The sequence below is a fragment of the Chrysochloris asiatica genome, unplaced genomic scaffold, assembly GCF_000296735.1.
Source record: "Chrysochloris asiatica unplaced genomic scaffold, ChrAsi1.0 scaffold00181, whole genome shotgun sequence".
Taxonomy (NCBI): domain Eukaryota; kingdom Metazoa; phylum Chordata; class Mammalia; order Afrosoricida; family Chrysochloridae; genus Chrysochloris; species Chrysochloris asiatica.
In genome coordinates this window covers 4,978,956-4,998,663 of record NW_006408699.1, presented here as the reverse complement: position 1 = coordinate 4,998,663, position 19,708 = coordinate 4,978,956, and the positions used below count along the sequence as shown (strand labels likewise).

Sequence of the window (19,708 nt, the reverse complement as noted above, 5' to 3'; positions counted from 1 at the left end):
GCCGATATGGTCATCTGCTTCTGCTTCTTGGGCATGTTCAATAGTTAACTGTGGCCTTAATACTTAATTGAGTGTATGGTTTTGTATTTTTTATGCTTTCTGATTGCCTCCAGGTAGATGTGATCGGGAAACGGGCTTCCCTTTTCACTCTTCTTAATACTCAACTCAGAGTGACTGTCACAGTTGTTGTCTGCCTACCTTGTGTATGGCAGCTGATATTGGTTCTTGCCTGGATTATAGGGTTTTATAGGGTGTAATTGTAGCTTGACTATATGACAACAATTGCTGTCGTATCTTCTTGGGTAATATAGGGAGTGAAAGAGCCAACTAAAGAGGGGACCAAAAACAAAACAGCAACAGTAAAAAAACAAAACAAAACAGATTGGATACTGTACTCTTGAATCACAAAAAAGAGAGAAGAGAAAAATAAAAATAAAAATCTGTAGCCTAACAAGAGTATGACTTTAATATCCTCTTTCAGCTTCTTGCCTTCAAGGCAACCTGAGAAATTTCAAGATGCCACTGTTAGTTATTATGATGTAACTCAGTATTTAATTTTCTGCCTGTTTTGTTTTTAGATTTTCTCTTCCACTCCACAACCCTGTTCTGGACTTTTTCCTAGTGATAAACAGTTCAGGGCTGGCTGTGGCCGTTTCACGCTATCATTTGGTTTTATGTGGGATCAGTCCCTTTAAATGCTGAGAGGATCTGTGTGTATGCATAGTAGAGCCCTCCGAGGTGCGGGTTGTCCACTCGCTTAGGCAACACCTCTAGTCACCAGAAAGGAGGTGTGCAGACAGCAAGAGGCCAATGAACAAATTTTTTAAAAAAGGAATGTCTACACCTTTATGACCAAGGTTCTGTCAGGCATCAATCCGTGGCGGCTCTGATCCTTCCCCCACTTGGTCCCGCTGCTTGGTCTTGCCCAAAATGGTGGCTCCTGGCTGCTGAGCCCAGTGGGTTCGAAAGTACAAGATTTCTTGCTTCTGCTACAAATTCCACTGGCTATAAGCCTTCAAACTTTGAAAATATTCCTATATATGTGGTTCTGAGTTTTGGAACTGTTCCCTGAACCTGCTTTATTCAGTATTCTGCATTATTGCTGATGGAGATCCTCCATGCACTTCTACCCAATCCTCCAGCAAGCTCCGCCCCACTCCAATCCACAGGATTTTGAAAACTATAAATCTTTATGGGAACAGAAAGCCTTATCTTTCATCTATGGAGCAGCTTGAGATGTCAGTCTTGCAGTTGGCAGTCCAGTGCTTAAAACACTACACCACCAGAGTTGCTAATTCTCACAAGAATCTTGCTAATAATTACCCAACAATGAAAAAAACAAGATATAAAGATGTGAATAGCTTACACAGTTAATAAACTGTGGATATGGATTTGAATCCAAAATTTAATCTCTTCTCAATATTACACGTTGCCTGTCTTGGAATTATCCTCACTTTCTTTATCACCTCCCCATTTAAGACAGAGTCATTCTTGTCCTCAATGTCAACTTCACCAGAGTCTACCATCTTTAAAAGAGCCGGGTCTACCCTCATTTTCTATTAAACACACACTGACAAATCACAAATCTGATTATAAAATGTACCTTCTTTAAAAGCTCATCTCTGCTTACAATATAAAGGCCAAATACCTTAGCAAGCAGGGCCTACCATGCTTTTCAGAGTCTGACTCTAATCTATTTTTCCTGTCTCATCTCTCAGTACTCTTTCTATGTAATGTTCCATTCAAGGAAAGGCCTGATCCTACCCTCTTATGCTTAGTAAAATCCTCACTTCCTCAGCCCACATTGCTGGGAGCTTTCCAGCTTCTGACTTTAATCCTTTGTAGACCACAGTTGCCCTTCAGGCTGTGTTTTTTTGGAGATAACCTTTGCATCCTTACCATTTACTCTTCTCCATACCCATTCCCCATGATCCTTTGTTAGTGCTGTCATTATTAAATAATCTAGAATGAATTTATATGTTGCTACCAAAAATCTTTGGTTAAGATGTAACTTAAAAGTTTCTTTTCTGATACCTTCTTTTACTTCCTCAGTCACAGCTAACTATTCCCATCCCCATGCCTTCAGCCCTGTATTTATGTCCATGAAGGGCTGGCTAGCTCTCATGCTCATGATATTGTTTCCTTACATGTTACTTTCCCTCTCAGTCTAGACTGTACCCCTGGCACCTCACCTGAGCATCGTACTGGGGCATAGTTTATAGTATGTCCAGTATATGTTCCATAAATATTTGTCTAATTAATCAATGAAAGAATTATTCTCTGGTAAAATATGCAGCACATAGTAGAGGGACATTGGATTTCCTTAGAAATGATGAGGTTTACTACTTTTAAAATAATTATACAAATAATTAGCTTTTCTCCTTAGACTTATAAAATTAACAATTATTTTCTCCCTTAATTTCAGTGATATCCATTCATTCTTCTGGCATTCCTCCTCCCTCATTTTCATCCAAAGGAAATTTTTAGTCCCTTATCAATTCTAGCACAGAATACAATGAACCAAAATTCCTAGAAATGGTTAAATAATCTCTTAACATTTTTTTCCACAGAAATGTTTTATTTGATCATGAAATCTGATACTTTATCCTCTGTTCATTTTAATTTCTGAAAAGTTTCCTCTGCTTCATTCTAAATTCTTTAATATGGCTTATAATGAATTTAAATATAATTTCCTTAATAAAACAGAAAAAATATTTAATAACAAAATGTAAAACTAACAGAATACTGCTAAATTTAAAAAATAATTCTCAATGACAGATTTCATAACATTTTCAGGAAAGCTGTTTTAGTCCATGGTCATCTATCAGCAATTTTACTAATAAGAACTAAATAGTAATTATGTGCTATCCTTTAAAAGCAAGAATTCTGGTAATGTTTGTGATATTCAAATGTAAATATAAAATCATTTATAACCCAACACACACACTTCTACAATTCTCACTGTCACCATCATGGGGTTTGCATAAATAATGCTAATTTCCATAATTACCTGCTGTTCATTGTATGTATTCAATGTGAAGAGTGGCTTTTGAAGAACAAATTCTTCTTCAGTTCCAAATCCCATCCTAGCTTTCCATGCCATTGTATCTGACATCATTCTAACAGGATCAAATTGAGCCACAATAGCAACCTGAAAGAAGACAAAGCATAGCTTTGGAACAAGGCACAAGTTAAATACTTCTGGTCAATAATGTTTAATAAGTTTCAATGTACATTAAAGTTGAGAAATTTTATTAAAAATAAAACCTAAGGGGAGGGCAGAGAGAATATAGGCATGTCCAATAGATCCACAAAGGAGTTAATGGTTTAAAAATAAAACAAAATAAATCATTAAAAGTCCATAGCATATAATTATTTGCTAATGACAGAATAATCAAAATTATGATTCATTTTAGATAAAAATTTATCTTTCGGATAAAAAGACATAGGGAAACTTACATAAAAACCTACATATTCAATCACCTTGAAAGCAACCCAAAGTAAAATAATAACACTTTTTTAATCATTAAGAATTTATGGCTATAGTAACAATCCCATGAAGCTTGCCAGATGTCTAATCTGATCCAGTTAACTCTAGAGCATACTATTCATAGGCCAAGTTGAATATGTTGACATTTATTGGGCAATATGGGTGAGTTTCCTTTGCACAAGACAACTAGATTTCCAGGGGTTGTTATATACTATTATTCTCCCTCTACTGAAAAATTATAGTGCAATTTTAACCTAAATGTCCTTGTCCTTTATGATTATTCAAACCTGCACCCTAATGAAAGGAAATCACTAATTTTGTACATTGTATGCACCATTAGTAACACTTGCCTGATAATTCCTGAAGTCAAGAATTAGCATTAAGAAAATGACATTTTTAATGTTATAATGGAGCTGAACATACCTTAATTATTGTACATTTTCAGGCCCAAATCTTTTATGCTATATTTCTAAACACTGATAGAGATAATGGGGACAGATATTTTCTTTTGCAATGAGTTCACAGAGGAAAGGAATTCTAATCCTGTTATCAAAATTTTATTTTAAACAAGATTGTACTAATAGTGGCATTAAGTTTTTACCTCAGAAAGCCAGTACATTAACTATTTTCTAATAATTGAATAATTTCAATTTGTTGTATGTAGGATGATCAAAGGAGCCCTGGTAGAATAGTAGATTACAAGCTGGGCTGCTAACTGCAAGGTCAGCAGTTCTAATCTACCATTTACTCCATGAGAGAAAAATGAGGCTTTTAAGCAGATTGCATGAACTAAACCCTAATATTAAAGGAGCTCTAGTAGCGTAGTGGTTACAAGTTGGGCTGCCAACCTCAAGGTTGACAGTTCAAAACTACCAGCAGTTACGTGGGAGAAAGATGAGGCATTCTGCTCCCGTAAAGATTTACAGCCTCAGAAACCCTGTGCAGGGTCACTGAGTCGGAATCGACTCCATGGTACTTACCAACAATAACAAAAATTTACAGCCTTGAAAACCTTATACTGGGTCACTATGAGTTGGAACCAACTCAGTGGCACACAACCACCAACAACCAGGATGATCAATGACTTGCATTTCCATGCTTTGCATTTATCTCTGTAATCCACTCCACTGATGATTATTAAGAATAATATAATGTAGTAGTTCTGTGCATCTGTATACTAAATCATTTCACTACACTTCCTTTGTTTGATTCCAGTCTGACATTTATAAACTGCGTGACTTTGGGGAAGGGCCCTTATATTTGTGCTTCATCAGTGGCCTGTTTCATAAAGAGTCTCTATCAGTTATACATATACCATAGGATTATTATAAAGATTAAATGAATTAATATCTGAGAACATTTAGAACAGGGTTTTTTACTTAGTAAATAATAAATGTGAACTCACATAAACCTATGAGGCAGGTACTATTATGATTGTCTCCATTTTCCAGATGCAGAAATAAATTTAGGGAAGTTAAGTAAAGGATCTAAGTTTCTTTTGCCAGGGAGTAGCAGCACCAGGTTGTAGCAGGTTTAAAGGACACCAGAGATCAAGTTCTTGCCTACCATCCTAGGTTGCTCCACTGACAGAGGAAGGAAATCAGTCTTTTCTCATCAGCTGGAAAATATATCAGTGAAACCGTCACAGCTTTTGAGCTGAGCTAATCACTTCTGGGTTTAAAACAGAACTATTGCCAAGTAAAGCTACTTAACCACATTTCCCAAGCTCATAAATTCCGGCTTTTGCCATCTACTTTCTAGTTCCCTCTACTTTTGCCTGCTTTTACCAGGCAAAGCAATGGGTGGTTTTGATTTCTCCCAAAATGTTATCTTTAAAAAGTCATTTGTAACATAGTTGTTGAATGGGATATTTTCAAGCAGAGGTTTCTAGCCCAAAGAGGATTATGTGGTTAGCTCGCCACAAGGTTCTTGGACAGTACAATCCTTTGGCTAGCTGCAGAGTCTCACTGTTACAAATGGATAACCATCTTACTAATAAACTAGAGGTGATATGGATGCATGTAAATCTTTAGAGAGCTTGTTAAAAGGTGTTGCTAAAATTCTTTTAATATATTGAGACACTAGGAATGGTTTAAAGTGAATCTAATTGCTCTTATGAATGAAGACCACTGTTCCAATTTGGAAGTTATGTTTCATAAGCAGATTGCATGAACTAAACCCTAATATTAATATTATTAAGTACACTTGGAAACATTTTTTGTTAACCACCTATGAAAATTTCCAAATTAAAAACACCTGCTTCCTGAGGGTTTCTAGTCGCTTCTCTTTCTCCTCTTCCTCTTGTACTTCTTGAAGGGCCATTTCTTTTTTCTCCAGCAAATGCTTTTCCAATAATTCTTGTCTGTATTTAACCCTTTAAGAAATGATGGGCAAGAGAATTGGACAAACATCATAATAATCTTGGAAAAGGTCGAGATAAGCAAACAAGGTTAGAAAGCATGTCACATGACATCCTCCTGGCATTTTGATTTTTACTTGTTTTGCGCTTGTTTTTTCATATCTAAATCCTAAAAGACACTTGTTTAAAATGCAATTTACAGTAATTCTAATAACAACCAGAGAACTGCACATCATGGGGCAGGAGATGGTAAAGTCCGGTGCATCTCTTTATTCATCGAAATGATTCTGTTAACACTTGAACTTTCTGTTGCCTGCCTCAGCTATAGCTAAACCTACCCTGAGGGATAACCCTCTCTTAAGTGGCTTATTACAGCACTCTAATGCTGAGGATTTTAAACATAATTTAAAGTGTTAAAAAGACTACATTGCTGATTAAGTGTAGTTTTAGAAAGAATAAAATACTGCATTTTATAAAAATGAAATACTATGTAGTAGTACATCCAAATTATCTCAATTGCTAGAATTTCAAGCAAGCTTTGTATCATCACTTGTTTTGTCAAGAATGTGTGTGTGTGTGTGTGTGTGTGAGAGAGATGTGTGTGTGTATGTTGAGAAACTTAAATTGCACCTTGACATCTGTAGATGGCAGCAAAAACATGATTTTTTTCCTTGGCATTGTTTCCATACCCCTGAAATCAGCAAGTATTCAAACAAGACACATTGAAATACCTGGTTTCATACTCCACCCATTATCTTTTTTGGGCAGCAACCCTTACCATTTGCTCACCCAAGCTAATTTTCTTTTGAGTTATAAAGATGAGATTCATCATTTCAAAAAAGTAGGCAACTTGTTCTTGGAAAAGTATTAGGCCATTGTGTCTGTCTTCAGTCATTGCTGGTTTAGAATTGACTTTAAGACACCGGTCACAGATGTCCTGCACCGTGGTATGGACACCTACCTCTTACATGGATAGACTTTCACTGCTGTGTATTCCATTGAGTCACCTCTAACTCATAGAGATCCTTATATGACAGAGCAGAATCGCCTCAAAGTATCCAAGACAGCAATCTTTACAGTAGCAGATTGCAGCCTCACCATGTCCCCATACATCAGTCTATGGGTTCAAATCACTGACCCTTTGATTAGTAACTATGTTCTTGGCTAGTGCACCAACAGGACTCCTCATATCCTCACTGTTGTTGTTGTTGTTGTTATGTGCCATGGAGTCGGTTCCGACTCATAGCGACCCTGTACAGGGATTCTGAGGCTGTAAAGCTTTACGGGAGCAGAAAGCCTCATCTTTCTCCCATGGAACAGCTGGTAGTTTCGAACTGCTGACCTTGCAGTTCGCAGCCTGATTTGTAACCACTACGGTACCAGAGCTCATACCCTGACTAGGCCTTTATATTCTTGATCCTAATTTCACTGAGTGCTTACTATGAACTAAGTCTTATGCTAAGCACTTTAAATGTTTTAGCTCATTTAGACTTCACAGTAATCCAATGCTGGTTACCAAAATTGACCTCATGTTACAAAGAAAAGGAGGCTAGGCAGGTGCTATAACTTGACCAGGGCTTCATTTCTTAATGGCAGAGCCAGAAATTAAACCCAGGCAGACTGGCCCCAAAGCTTATGCCCCCATGCAATCAAGTACTATTTTCTCCTCTCCCTTTTCTATATCATCTCTCCTACCAAGATCTGAATAGTACTGCATGCCAAATCCTGAGAGAGATAGTGTGGGTATATTGAGAAAAAGCTTCTACCCTCAGAAGTTTATAGTTTATTATGGTGACAGAAAGACATATCCAAAGAACTGACATACTATACAGTGCTTTAGAGAACTATTTTAAAAGTTACCTTCTGGCAATTGGTGGACTATGCAGGTGCACTACACAGACTATCTCAACAAATATATGAGCGACAAAATAAAATAGCCACAGATGACAATTCTGGCACCCTGGACTTCAGAAGAAAATTTCAAGAGGTGAATGGAGTACTTGTTGGGAGGAGTGGCCAAGCAGGGATGGTAAGAGAGACAGACTGACTGGTGAACACCTGGGCAGATGTGGTTCAACCATCTTGTGAGCAGCTTTGGTGGCAAAGGAAGAACGGGCAGAGCAGATTCACATGAGCGATGACAAAGGTAAGATTTCTTCATTTTTCCCAAGCTCCCCTGACAGAGGTGTGGCCAGCACCCATCCTCATCCACCCCGAGTGCACACCATGTTCTCCAGGAGTTTGGAGTCATGTGGTTGGAAGTCACACTAGTGTGAGGTGGGGGCCAGCTGCACCACTTTGGTTTGCCAATTTTGTGCCTGTTCAGGTGGGCTCAGCTCAAGATCTACAAACCCTGCAGAGCCACCAGACAAACATTTAACCAGTCATGCTTTCCCCAGCTTCAAGTGGTCCTAACAGACATTGATACCAGCTCCATTAAGGGCCCCCACAATCTATTTCCAGATTGAGTGCCCTGAACATAGATAACACTGAAGCCGATTAGAACCTCATCTAGGGCTAGAAATTCTGCTGTCACTTCCCTTCCACAATCACCTCATGAACTCTTTGAATTGCAGGAGAACCCCAGAGATTTTTTTTTCCACTCTGGGTCCAACAAATACAAATACAATTTCACAATGCACTGGAAACAACAAATAATTTTAGGTCACATGAAGAAAGAAGAGAGAATGACTCAAACAAATGATCAAAATGCAAAGCCAGAAGATGTTTCTGACTAAGAAAAGGTAATACAACTAACTTAAAAAGAATGATAATTAGGTACGTTCAAAGGATCGATAGAAAGATGGAGGAAAGCTAAGAAAACACAATAAAAACTTTAGAAGAATTCCGTAAAACACTGCAATAGCAAACAGACAAAATAAGTGCAAATTTTGAAACAAAACAAAACCTGTAATTAGAAATCCAGAAAAATAATACTAAGTTTTCAGAAATGGACAATACTTTGAAAGGTCAAAGAGTAGATGGAAAGCAATGGAAGCCTGGATTAGTGAGGTTGAAGAGAAGTTTCTCAACACTAGTATGCTAGAAGAACAATCAGAAAAAATCCAAAGAAAGTCTAAGAGTTATGTGGAACACCATGATGAGGAACAACTTTCAGGTGATCAGAATTTCTGAACAGGAAGAGAGAAGCATAGAGAAAATTGTCAAAGAGCTATTGGAAGAAAACTTCTTTAACATCATGAAAGATGAAAAGATAAGCATACAGGAAGCTGAATGAACCCCAAACAGGATAGATTCCACACCACCCCCTCAAAAAAACACCAAGACATATTATAATCAAATTTTCCTAAATCAAAAACCAGGAAAGAATTCTGAGAGCAGCTTGGGAAAAATGAAAAGTTACTTAGAAAGGAGAACCAATAAAACTAAGCTTAGATTTCTGAGCAGAATCCATGCAGGCAAGAAGGCAATGGAATGACATACAAAACTCGGAAAGAAAAAAAATGCCAATCAAGAATTACATACCCAGCAAAGCTGTCCCTCCAATACAACAGTGAATTTAGGACATTTCCTGATAAACAGAAATTAAATACACTTTTAATGACCAGACCAACATTACAAAAAATGCTAAAGGATGTTCTTTGTACTGAGAACCAACAACAGCAGGCTTCACGACAACACCACACAGAACTGAATCCAGACATAGAAGTCTTTAAAGTAAACAAACCTATAAGACTGAAAATAGGGAACCAGCAATATCAATGTATAATAAAGCCTCTGCAAAGCAAAAAGATGGAATAATGTAGATGTACAACTTTCAAATGACAAGGAAGTCAAGTAGATTTCAAGATAAAGCAGACTGTTTTAAGTAGGGAAAAAGTTAATTACAGTGTAACCTCAAAGAAGAATAATATACATGCATATCAAAATGTAAGAAAGATTAAGTAAACATTAACACAACAGAAATGAAATGACAAGAAAACCCACAAACAAAATGAACTCAGCATAGAAAAGAATCCATCTGTACCACAAAAAACTACACACAGAGAAAAATGACATTAATCAATTTATACCTATTGAAAATTACACTGAATTTAAATGGATTGAATGTACCAGTCAAGAGACATAAAGAGCAGAATGGATAAGAAAACAGAATCGTTCAATTTGCTGTCAAGAGACACATCAAAAAGACTGAGACAACCTAAACACCCATCAACAGAAGAATGGTTAAACAAACTTTGGTACAGACACACAATGACATACAACAGAGAGATGAAGACTAATTAATGATGAAACTGTGAAACACCTCACAACATGGATGAATCTGGAGGGCATCATGCTGAGTGAAATTAGTCAATCCCAAAAGGACACACATTGTATGAGACCAGTGTTGTAAAAGGTTAAAAAAAGAAAAAGTTTTCTTGATAGAAGAAACAATCTATGATGGTTATGGGAGTGAGGGAGAGAAAATTATTCATGGGCTAGAGGGTTGTTGTTAACTACCATTGAGTCGGTTCCAATCCATAGCGATCCTGTATAGGGTTTCTGAGGAGTGATTGGTGAACTTGAACCTCCAACCTTGCAGTTCAAACTGACTATACAGTCCAGCACATTAACCCACAGTGCCACACTAGTGGGTAGGCACATGTTAACATGGGTGACAGGGCAGGCAATATATAACAAGTGGGAGGTAAACAGAGAAAAGATGAAGATAGCGAGGAATGCAATAGATAGAATAGAGGTAAATGCTGTTAATACTGTTGGTACATGGAGGCGATTGCAACCATGTAGAGAAGCAAAGTATATGGCTTGTTGAAAGTAAAATTGATGATCTGTTCTGTAAACCTTCACTGAATTCACAATAAAAAGTTTTTCTCTAAATAAAAGTCAACTGAGAATTTGGAGACGGGTCAGGTGCCCATTTGCTGGGATGTGGGAGGAACTTGCAGGACTCAGCAGGAACTTGGTAAAAGAGGCAGATATTGATGCATTACGATTTGGAGAAGCAATGATGGGTTAAAGCATAGAAGGAGGTTGGCAGAGAGAGTTGAATTAAATTGGGGCAAGGGAGGTGATCAGGATGCAAACTTTAACAAGGTACTCACTTCCAGGCCCATGCAAGGGCAGGATCAGTGCTGAGAGTGAGAGCCTCATTAAATTTGTACTCTTGAGTGTTTTGCTTGCCTTTTCCTCGTCATGGTGCTGTGAAGAAAGAGTTCATTGTAGCTAGAATGAAGTGAGTGACTGAAGTGAATGAGTAATCAATAGAAGCCCAGGAAAGTATTGATGGGCAAAGTCAGATGTATGGTTTCCCCAAGAAAAGTTCCAAGGGAGAAAAACCCTGAAAAAATGTCTAACTAATCCTGAGTCTGGCATTGAAGCAGCACACAGGAAAAGAGAAGGGGAAGCTTGCTGTGGATCCTTGTGAAATCCAAAACTCAGAATAAGACTTAAAAGAAAAAAAACATAAACTCCTTTACTGCCTGAGACTGGCCTCGCCATCATCTCCAAGGTTAGAGGTGTCAGTGCGGTCAAGGTAGTCAGATTCAAGAGCCCATAGACCAATTGCTCCCTTTATCCCATGCCATCATGTCATAGAAAGCTGTAATTCTCATTTTCTGTATTTTTACTAAGGCATGACACAGCTTCCCTAATGAGGTTCTACTCAATTTAAGCACTGAGTACAAGTGAAGTGAACCACTGTGAAGGCTCAATTAAAAGATACCCTGGGATTTGATAATTACCATATGCTAATTCTCAGAACTTTTGGAAAGTTTCTCTTCCTTTGGGATCTATAGGTTGCTTTGTCTGCAACAAAGTTTTTGTCTGTTTTGAGAAAAAGTAATAGTTGTTCAAGTTAGGGGAGTTTGATTAGGGAGGATGAAATTTCACGTGAGAGTAAGTAAGGCATTCTTCCCTCTTGGTTGACAATGAGGCACACTGACTTGTTTAACAATTATTCATTGAGCACCTGCTCCACATGATCGCTGTGCTAGGCCTTAGGGGTACAACCTACACATAAGAACTACGTTCCTGCCCTCATAGAGCTGACAATCTAATGGGAACACAAAGATCCAGGCAATTCAGAGGCAGGATTGTTGGTGCATGGTGTGACAATGCAGTCAGAGGTCATGGGAGAGAGATCTATGTCAGTTTCTGAGTCTTTGGTGAGCCTACTAAAGGAAGTTCAGTGAAGGTGAGACCCAAAAAAGGAGCCAGAATTCACTAGATGATGAGAGAATAGAAAGAATGTCCTACCCTCACACATTTGTCAATCCTTAAGTATTGAGAATTGGATTCCAAATCAAACTGGTATTTGATTTCAGTTTCATTTTAGAAGGAGAGTCTGCGAGGGAGAGGGTTGTTATTAAGCTTCATCAAGTCAGTTCCAACCCATAGCGACCCTGTATAGGGTTTCTGAGAAGCGACTGGTGAGCTTGAACCACCGACCTTGCAGTTCAAACAGCTTTGCAATCCAGCACATGAACCCATTAATGTTTGATGTATTTTAATAAAAATTGTTTAAATGTTTTAAACACACACAGAAAGAAAGAGAAAATGGAACAAAGTTCCAAGCAGAAGAAACAGTATCTGAAAGCCCATGTGTGAGAAAGCACAGTATGTTTGCAGAACTGATAGAAATTTGGTGTGACCAAAATTGAACAATGCAAGGTGGGGAGTTTCAAGAGTTAAAGCTGCCAAGGCAAGAGAAGCTAGATAGTCAGGGCTTGGCAAGCATGAAAGCTTTTGATTATGTGATTATGTTTGCCTTTCAAAAACTGAAAATCTCTCCAGTAATACTGAGAATAGGTTGCAAGGAGTCAAGACCAGAGAGAACCATCCAAGTGCATGCAATTTGATGATTTTCTGATCTCAGGAGAGGGGAGTGGTGCCAGAAGGATGTAGGAAGAAGATGTGGATTTTAAAGTTATGTAGGAAACGGAATAAATAGAAATTGTTCATTTATTGTATGGGAGAGGGGAATAGTTGTAAAGAGAAAGAAGTTAAGTTTTCTGTCTTGCACAGTGAGTATTAGTATCCCTTGTTAGGAATGATAACTTAGGAAGGGACCAAGGAAGGGAAGTTACTAGGATCAGTTTAGATTGAGACGTGAGCTCACAAGATCCCCTTAATGAGATTCTACTCAATTTAAGTACTGAGTACGAACTGGGCTAGGAATATAGATAGGGAATCTTTATCAATACAGTGGAAGCAAAAACTTGGGGATTCCCCAGAAAACAACACTTAAGAAAGGGACATATGAAGAAGAAACTATCTAAAGAAATGAAGACCAGAAATATTTCAAAAGAAGCTAGAAAAAAAGTAATCAATAATGGCAAATGCTATAGAAGATCAATCATAAATCACAATAATCAATGGGCTAAATAACAGGGAGTCATTGGTGATCTTGGCAAGAGCAATGTAGAGATAGTACTGAAGAATTAATGGGAAATAATCAGCAGTTTCAAGCTCACCGGCTGTTTCTGGGGAACCCTAGGGGTGCTATGAGTTGGCATCCACCACTCGACAGCACTTAACAACAACAGCAAGGAGGCAGAAATAGTGAATGGAAGAGCCCTTGCAATTGCAGTGATGCAAATAGGAAGAAGAGAAACTGGACCATAGCAAGAGGAAATGTAGACTCAACCACAGTTGCATCAGCTCCCAAGTGATGAGAACATTACTCTGAATACCCTAACAAAACAGAAGACACACTCATCATTTTAACAAATGCTTCAGTTTAAACTTAAATATTTCCTGAAAAGGGGGAAATTCTCTGAGCCCCTTCCTTCTCCTGCTCTGCATAGAAAAAAATGACTTTGCCTAAAAAGAAGTGATGCAGAAAAACTCCTGGGAGAAAGCCAAATACTCACATATTCATGGGGAAAGAAAATAGCAACACAGTAAAGTCAATCATTTGGAAAATTTTCCACATAATACTTTTAGCCATTTGAGGTAGCAGATTTTCTCCAAATTAAACTGTCACTATGAAAGTCAATGTTACAAAGTGGCTAAACTCAATAGTCTTTAAGCTGTACACTGAATTCCCAAATAGGAATCATGGGTCCATCTCTCAGTCTGTTTTATGCTCTTGGAGTCTACAAAGGTGGAAAGTGCTGCAAAAGAGGCATTTTCATCTTCTCTCTGGGGAAGGCAAGCATCATATTGCTCAAAAGCAACAGCTGCCGCAGAATCAGATGCAGCATTAACAATAATCTGAAAGCATTTTGTTTAAGCCTCCAGGCCTAACTGCAGTTGAAGGGACAGGAAGCTTTCATGTAGAAATGGAGACTTTATGTGTCATTTAGCATACTTTTTATGTGTGTACTGTAGTCTAAGAGATGAGTATGCAAATGCAAATGGTTAGGAAACACCTTGAAACTATAGTAACAGCTTCTCTTTTGCTTCAGTGAAACTGCAGAAAGAATTGAACAAAATACTAAATGGAAAATCTTCTGACTGAGTCACAGGTAACTTTACTCTAAACATGAAGTTAATGCAACCAAGAGAGAAAGGAAGAGAAAATAAGACTCTGAAAAATGGCTGATAGTACCAGGTTTCTACAATTTTTAAAAAAGCATTTGTTGTTAAGTGCCATCAAGTCGGTTCTAACACATAGCGAACTTGTATAGGGTTTCCAAGGACTGGGTGGTGGGTTCGAACCATTGACCTTGTGGTTAGTTGTTGTTGTTGTTAAGTACCTTCGAGTCGGTTCCGACTCATAGCGACCCTGTACAGGGTTTCCGAGGGTGTAAATCCTTACGGGAGTAGAAAGCCTCATCTTTCTCCCGCGGAGCGACTGGTAGTTTCGAACCGCTGACCTTAAGGTTCGCAGCCTGATTCGTAACCACTATGCTACCAGAGCTCCTTGTGGTTAGTAGTCCAATGCTTATCCTACAGTAGTTCAAACCTATTAGTCATTCCTTGGAAACCCTATGCAGGTTGGCTATGAGTCATAACCTTAACAAGTTGTGGCATTATAGCTTATTAAGTGCCGCCAAGTTGACTCCAATTCATGACGAACCTATATAGAGTTTCTGAAGTTTCTTAAATCTTTGCAGAAGCAGAAAGCCTCATAGTTCTCCCTATGAGCAGCAGTTGTGCTCAAACCTCCAACCTTACGATTCACAGTCCAGTGATCATCCTATGGAGTCAGTGCACTCCTAAAAACATCTTTATAAGTATATTGCAGGGTCTCAAGGTGAGGCAAATGGTTTGTGCTCAACTGTTTGCTTAACAGTTGGTAGTTCAAACGTATCCAAGGGGAATGCAGAAGATAGGGCTGGTGATCTGTTCCAGTTAAGATGACAGCCAAGAACACCCTACTGAGAAGTTCTGCTCAGACACATGGCATCACCAGGAGTTAGGATTGACTTGATGATAGCCAACAACAACAACAACAACAACAAGAAGCACTTTTACTGAGAGGCTTAGCAACCTATTCTCCAAAAATTAGCCAAGGAAAAACCTTAGAAATCACAACAGTCACACCCCGTTGTTCAGGGGATCTCCATGAGTCAATGCCAGTTAACAAAAACACCCACTCTTGAACTTCCCTCAAATGAGACATGTTGGTGGTGGTGGTGTTTAAGTGCCATCGAGTTGGTTCTGACTAATAGTTACCTTGTATAGGGTTCCTGAGAAGTGGCTGGTAGGTTTTAACTGCTGAACTTGTGGTCAGCAGTCAAGTTTTTATCCTACAGTGGTACATCAGGATTCTTCAAGCAAATAATTTGTCCTACCTAATTACAGACAGGAGTCCTGGTGTAGGGCTATAGGACAAGCACTGGACTGCTAACCGAAAGGTCAGTGGTTCAAACACAACAGAAGCTCTTTTTATACCGACTCAATAGCACATAACAACAACAATTAGAGATATGCAAGGAGTCCTGGTGGTGCTGCAGGATAAGCACTGGACTGTTAGCTATAGGGTTCATAGGTCAAACCACCAGAAACTCCATGGGAGAAAAATGAGGCTTTCTGCTCCTGTAAAGATTTATTGTTACTAAGTATGTGGAATCGGTTCCTACTCATGAAGACCCTGTATAGCGCTTCCAAGGAATGGCTAGTGAATTTGAATCACCAACCTTACAGTTCAAAATGACCTTGCAGTCAAGTGCTTATTCCTATAGAGCCAGACCAGAACTGTAAAGATTTACAGCCTCAGAAACTTTATACACAGTGGCTGTGGGTCAGAATTGACTCGATGGCAATGAATTGAGTTGAATTAGAGACAGAAGAAGCTCTGGTGGGGCAGTAGTTAGTTCAATTAGTACTCGGCTAGTAACTGAAAGAACAGTAGTCCAGACCTACCAACCACTCCCTATGCCTGCAAGGAAGATCAGTTAATACAACCATTATTCAAATTTGCACACCAACCACAAAAGCCAGTGATGTGGAAATTGGAGAATTCTTCCAACTTCTTTAGTCTGAAATTGAAATCAAGATGCATTGATAATTACTGGTGACTGGAATGTGAAGGTTCGAAACGAAGAGGAAGGATCAGTAGTTGGACTTGGTGACAGAAATGATGCTGGAGATCGCATAACAGAATTTTGCAAGACCAAAGACTTACTCACTGAAAGTACCCTTTTTAAACAACTTAAAAGATGGCTGACTACGTACATGGACCTCACCAGATGGAATATACAAAAATTAAATTGACTATATCTGTAGAAAGAGCTGGTGGTAAAACTTCATATCATTAGCCTAAACAAGGCCAGGCGCATACTATGGAATAGATCCTCAATTATTCAAATGCAAGTTCAGGCTGAAGCTGAAGAATATTGAGGCAAGTCCACGAAAGCCAAAATACGATCTTGAACATATTCAGCCTAAATTTAGAGATCATCTCAAGAACAGATTTGATGCATTAGAAACTAATGACCAAAACCCAGAAGAGTTGTGGGATGACATCAAGAACATTATATAGGAAGAAAGCAAATGGTCATTAAGATGATAAGAAAGAAGGAAAAAACAAAATGGATGTTAGAAGAGAATCTGAAATTTGCTTTCCAGTGTATAGATGCTAAAGCAAATGGAAGACATTAGGAGTAAAAGAGCTGAACAGAAAATTTCTAAGGGCAGCTCAAGACGACAATGTCAAATATTATAAAATGTGCAAAGAACTGAGTTAGAAAACCAAAAGGAACAAAAAAAAAACACTCAGCATTTCTCAAGCTGAAAGAACTAGGGAAAAATTCAAGCCTTACCTTGAAATACTGAAGAACTGTATGGTCAAAATATTGAATAATTCAGGAAGCATCAAAAGAAGACAGAAGGAATACATAGTCACTGTACCAAAAAGAAATGGTCAATGTACAACCATTTCAAAGGTAGCATAATGTTCAAGCTGCAATGGTACTAAAGACAGAAGTCTAAGGTGGACTGAAGACATTGGCAAAGAACAAGCCTGCAAAAATTGATGGAATAAAAATTAAAATATTTCAACAAATTGATGCAGTACAAAAGACACTCACTCATCCATGCTAGGAAATTGGAAGAAATCAATATTTGTACCCATTCCAAAGAGAGGTGACCCAACGTAATGTGGAAATCATTGAACAATATTAATATTAAACGCAAGTGAAATTTTTCAAAAGTGCCTGCAATAGTATATTGACAAAGAATTGCCGAAGTTCAGGCTTGATTCAGACAAGGGCGTAGAACAAGGGATAGTACTGCTGATGCCAGATGGATCTTGGCTGGAAGCAGAGATACCAAAAAGATGTTTACCTGCGCATTATTGATTACACAAAGTCTTTTGATTGTGTGGATCATGACAAGCTATAGTCAACATTGTGGAGAATGGTGGTGGTGGCTGTGTGCCGTGGAGTTGGTTCTGACTCATAGCGACCCTGTACAGGGTTTCCGAGGCTGTAAATCTTTACAGGAACAGGACGCCTCATCTGTCTCCCGTGAAACAACTGGTAGTTTTGAACTGCTGACCATGTGGTTCGCAGCCCCATTTATTACCACTACGCTAAGTATTCCTAAATACTTAATTATGCTCATAAGGAACCTATACATGGACCAAGAGACAGTCATTTGAACAGAACAAGAGGATACTGAATGGCCTAAAATCAGGAATGGTGTGGTTCAGGGTTGTATTCTTTCACCATACTTATTCAGTCTGTATGCTGAGCACATAATTCGAGAAGCTGGATTATATGAAGAACATGGCATCTAGACTGTTAATTAATTAAGAGCATTAATCAGACTCATTAATAACCTGCAATATGTAAATGATACAGCTTTGCTTGATTAATACTTTCTGTTGAAGATCATATGCCACAGCCTTAATTAAGTACAGGTTGTACCTCAAGGTGAAGAAAACAAAAATCCTCACCACTGGACCAATTAATAACATGATAAGTGGAGAAAAGATGGAAGTTGTCAAAGACTTCATTTTATTTGGATCCACCATCAACATTCATGGAAACAGCAGTCAAGAAATCAAACTATGTATTGCATTAGGCAAATCTGCTACAAAAGATTTCAAGCACTAAAGAGCAAAGATTTCTGTTAGAGGACTAAGGTGTGGCTGACCCAAGCCATAGTGTTTTAATGTATGTGAAAGGTAGAAAATGAATAAGGAAGACCCGAGAAGAACTAATGGATTAAATTACAGTGTTGGTGAAGAATATTAAAAGTACCATGGACTGCCAAAATATCTGTCTCGGAAGAAGAATACTCCTTGGAAGCAAGAATGGTGAGGTTTTGTCTCATATAGTTTATTCCAGGAGGGACCAGTCCCTAGAAAAATCATGTTTGTCAAAGTGGCAAACAAGAGGAAGACCCAGAATGAGATTGGCTTGACGCAACAGCTGCAACAATGGGCTCAATCATGACAATTTTGAGGATGGCATAGGACCAGAAAGTATTTTGTTCTGTTATGCATAGGGTTGCTGAGTCAGACTCAATTGCACCTAACAACAAAACAACAACACATACCAGGTGAGTAGCCCTGGCAGTGCAATGGTTAAGTGCTTGGTTGCAAGCCAAAAGGGCTAGTGGATTCAAATCCACCAGCACCTCTGTAGGAGAAAGATAGTTGTTGTTAAGTGCCTTTGGGTAGGTTCTGACCCATAGGGTTTCTGAGGCTGTAAATCTTTATGGGAGCAGAAAGCCTCATCTTTTTCCCATGGAGCAGCTGGTAGTTTTGAGCTGCTGACCTTAAGGTTTGCAGCCTGATTCGTAACCACTATGCTACCAGAGCTCTTGAAAACCCCATGGGAAGTTCTCTATCCCATAGAATAGCTACAAATCAAAGGCAGTGGTTGGGTTTGGGTTTTATGTACGAAGTACTGGTTTAGGACAAACCTTATGAAGTTTAGTCCTTCTTCCTCTTCCTTTTTCCCAAGGCTGAGAATCACAGCCAGGTGCTTCTTCATTCTCTACCCAGTTTTAGATCCCTGAGTATGTCATGACAAAGATATTTGTACTAGCTTGCTTTGATTAACTTGTTTTCTTTTCCGTCTACACTTGTCCTGTCAGTCCTCAAATCCTTGCTGCATGTATTACACAGTAATGAGGCTGATCTTAACCTGGGCCATCAACACTGTTCTAGAATTAACTAAAATATAGAAGGGATGCAACAATAAATTAATAAACGAATAATGTTAAATAAATCATGTGTTTTTTTAAATTATGAAATGCATTCAACTGAGTTTTCTAAGTTTTAGTAAGTAACGAGACATAGATTTGACAGAATAAAAATATAAAATAAATTGTTGTTGTTGTTAGGTGCCATTGAGTTGGTTCTGACTCATAGTGAACCTATGCAAAATAGAATGAAACACTGCCCCATCCTGGGCCAATTTCACAATCATTGCAATGCCCGAGCCCATCGCTTCTGCCACTGTGCCAATCCATCTTGTTGGACGTCTTCCTCTTTT

At 38.5% G+C, this 19,708-nt stretch overlaps 1 protein-coding gene across 1 annotated transcript in view; it reads right to left on the bottom strand.

Moving 5' to 3' along the window:
* The window catches only part of CCDC148 (coiled-coil domain containing 148), a 396,419-nt gene that overhangs the window by 10,317 nt on the left and 366,394 nt on the right, over window positions 1-19,708 (bottom strand). The window contains exons 13-14 of the mRNA XM_006872045.1: window positions 5,747-5,864; window positions 3,011-3,151 (exon numbers count right to left, since the gene is read on the bottom strand). Of these exons, the coding sequence (XP_006872107.1) occupies window positions 3,011-3,151; window positions 5,747-5,864 (259 nt within the window). The remainder of the gene's footprint in view (window positions 1-3,010; window positions 3,152-5,746; window positions 5,865-19,708) is intronic.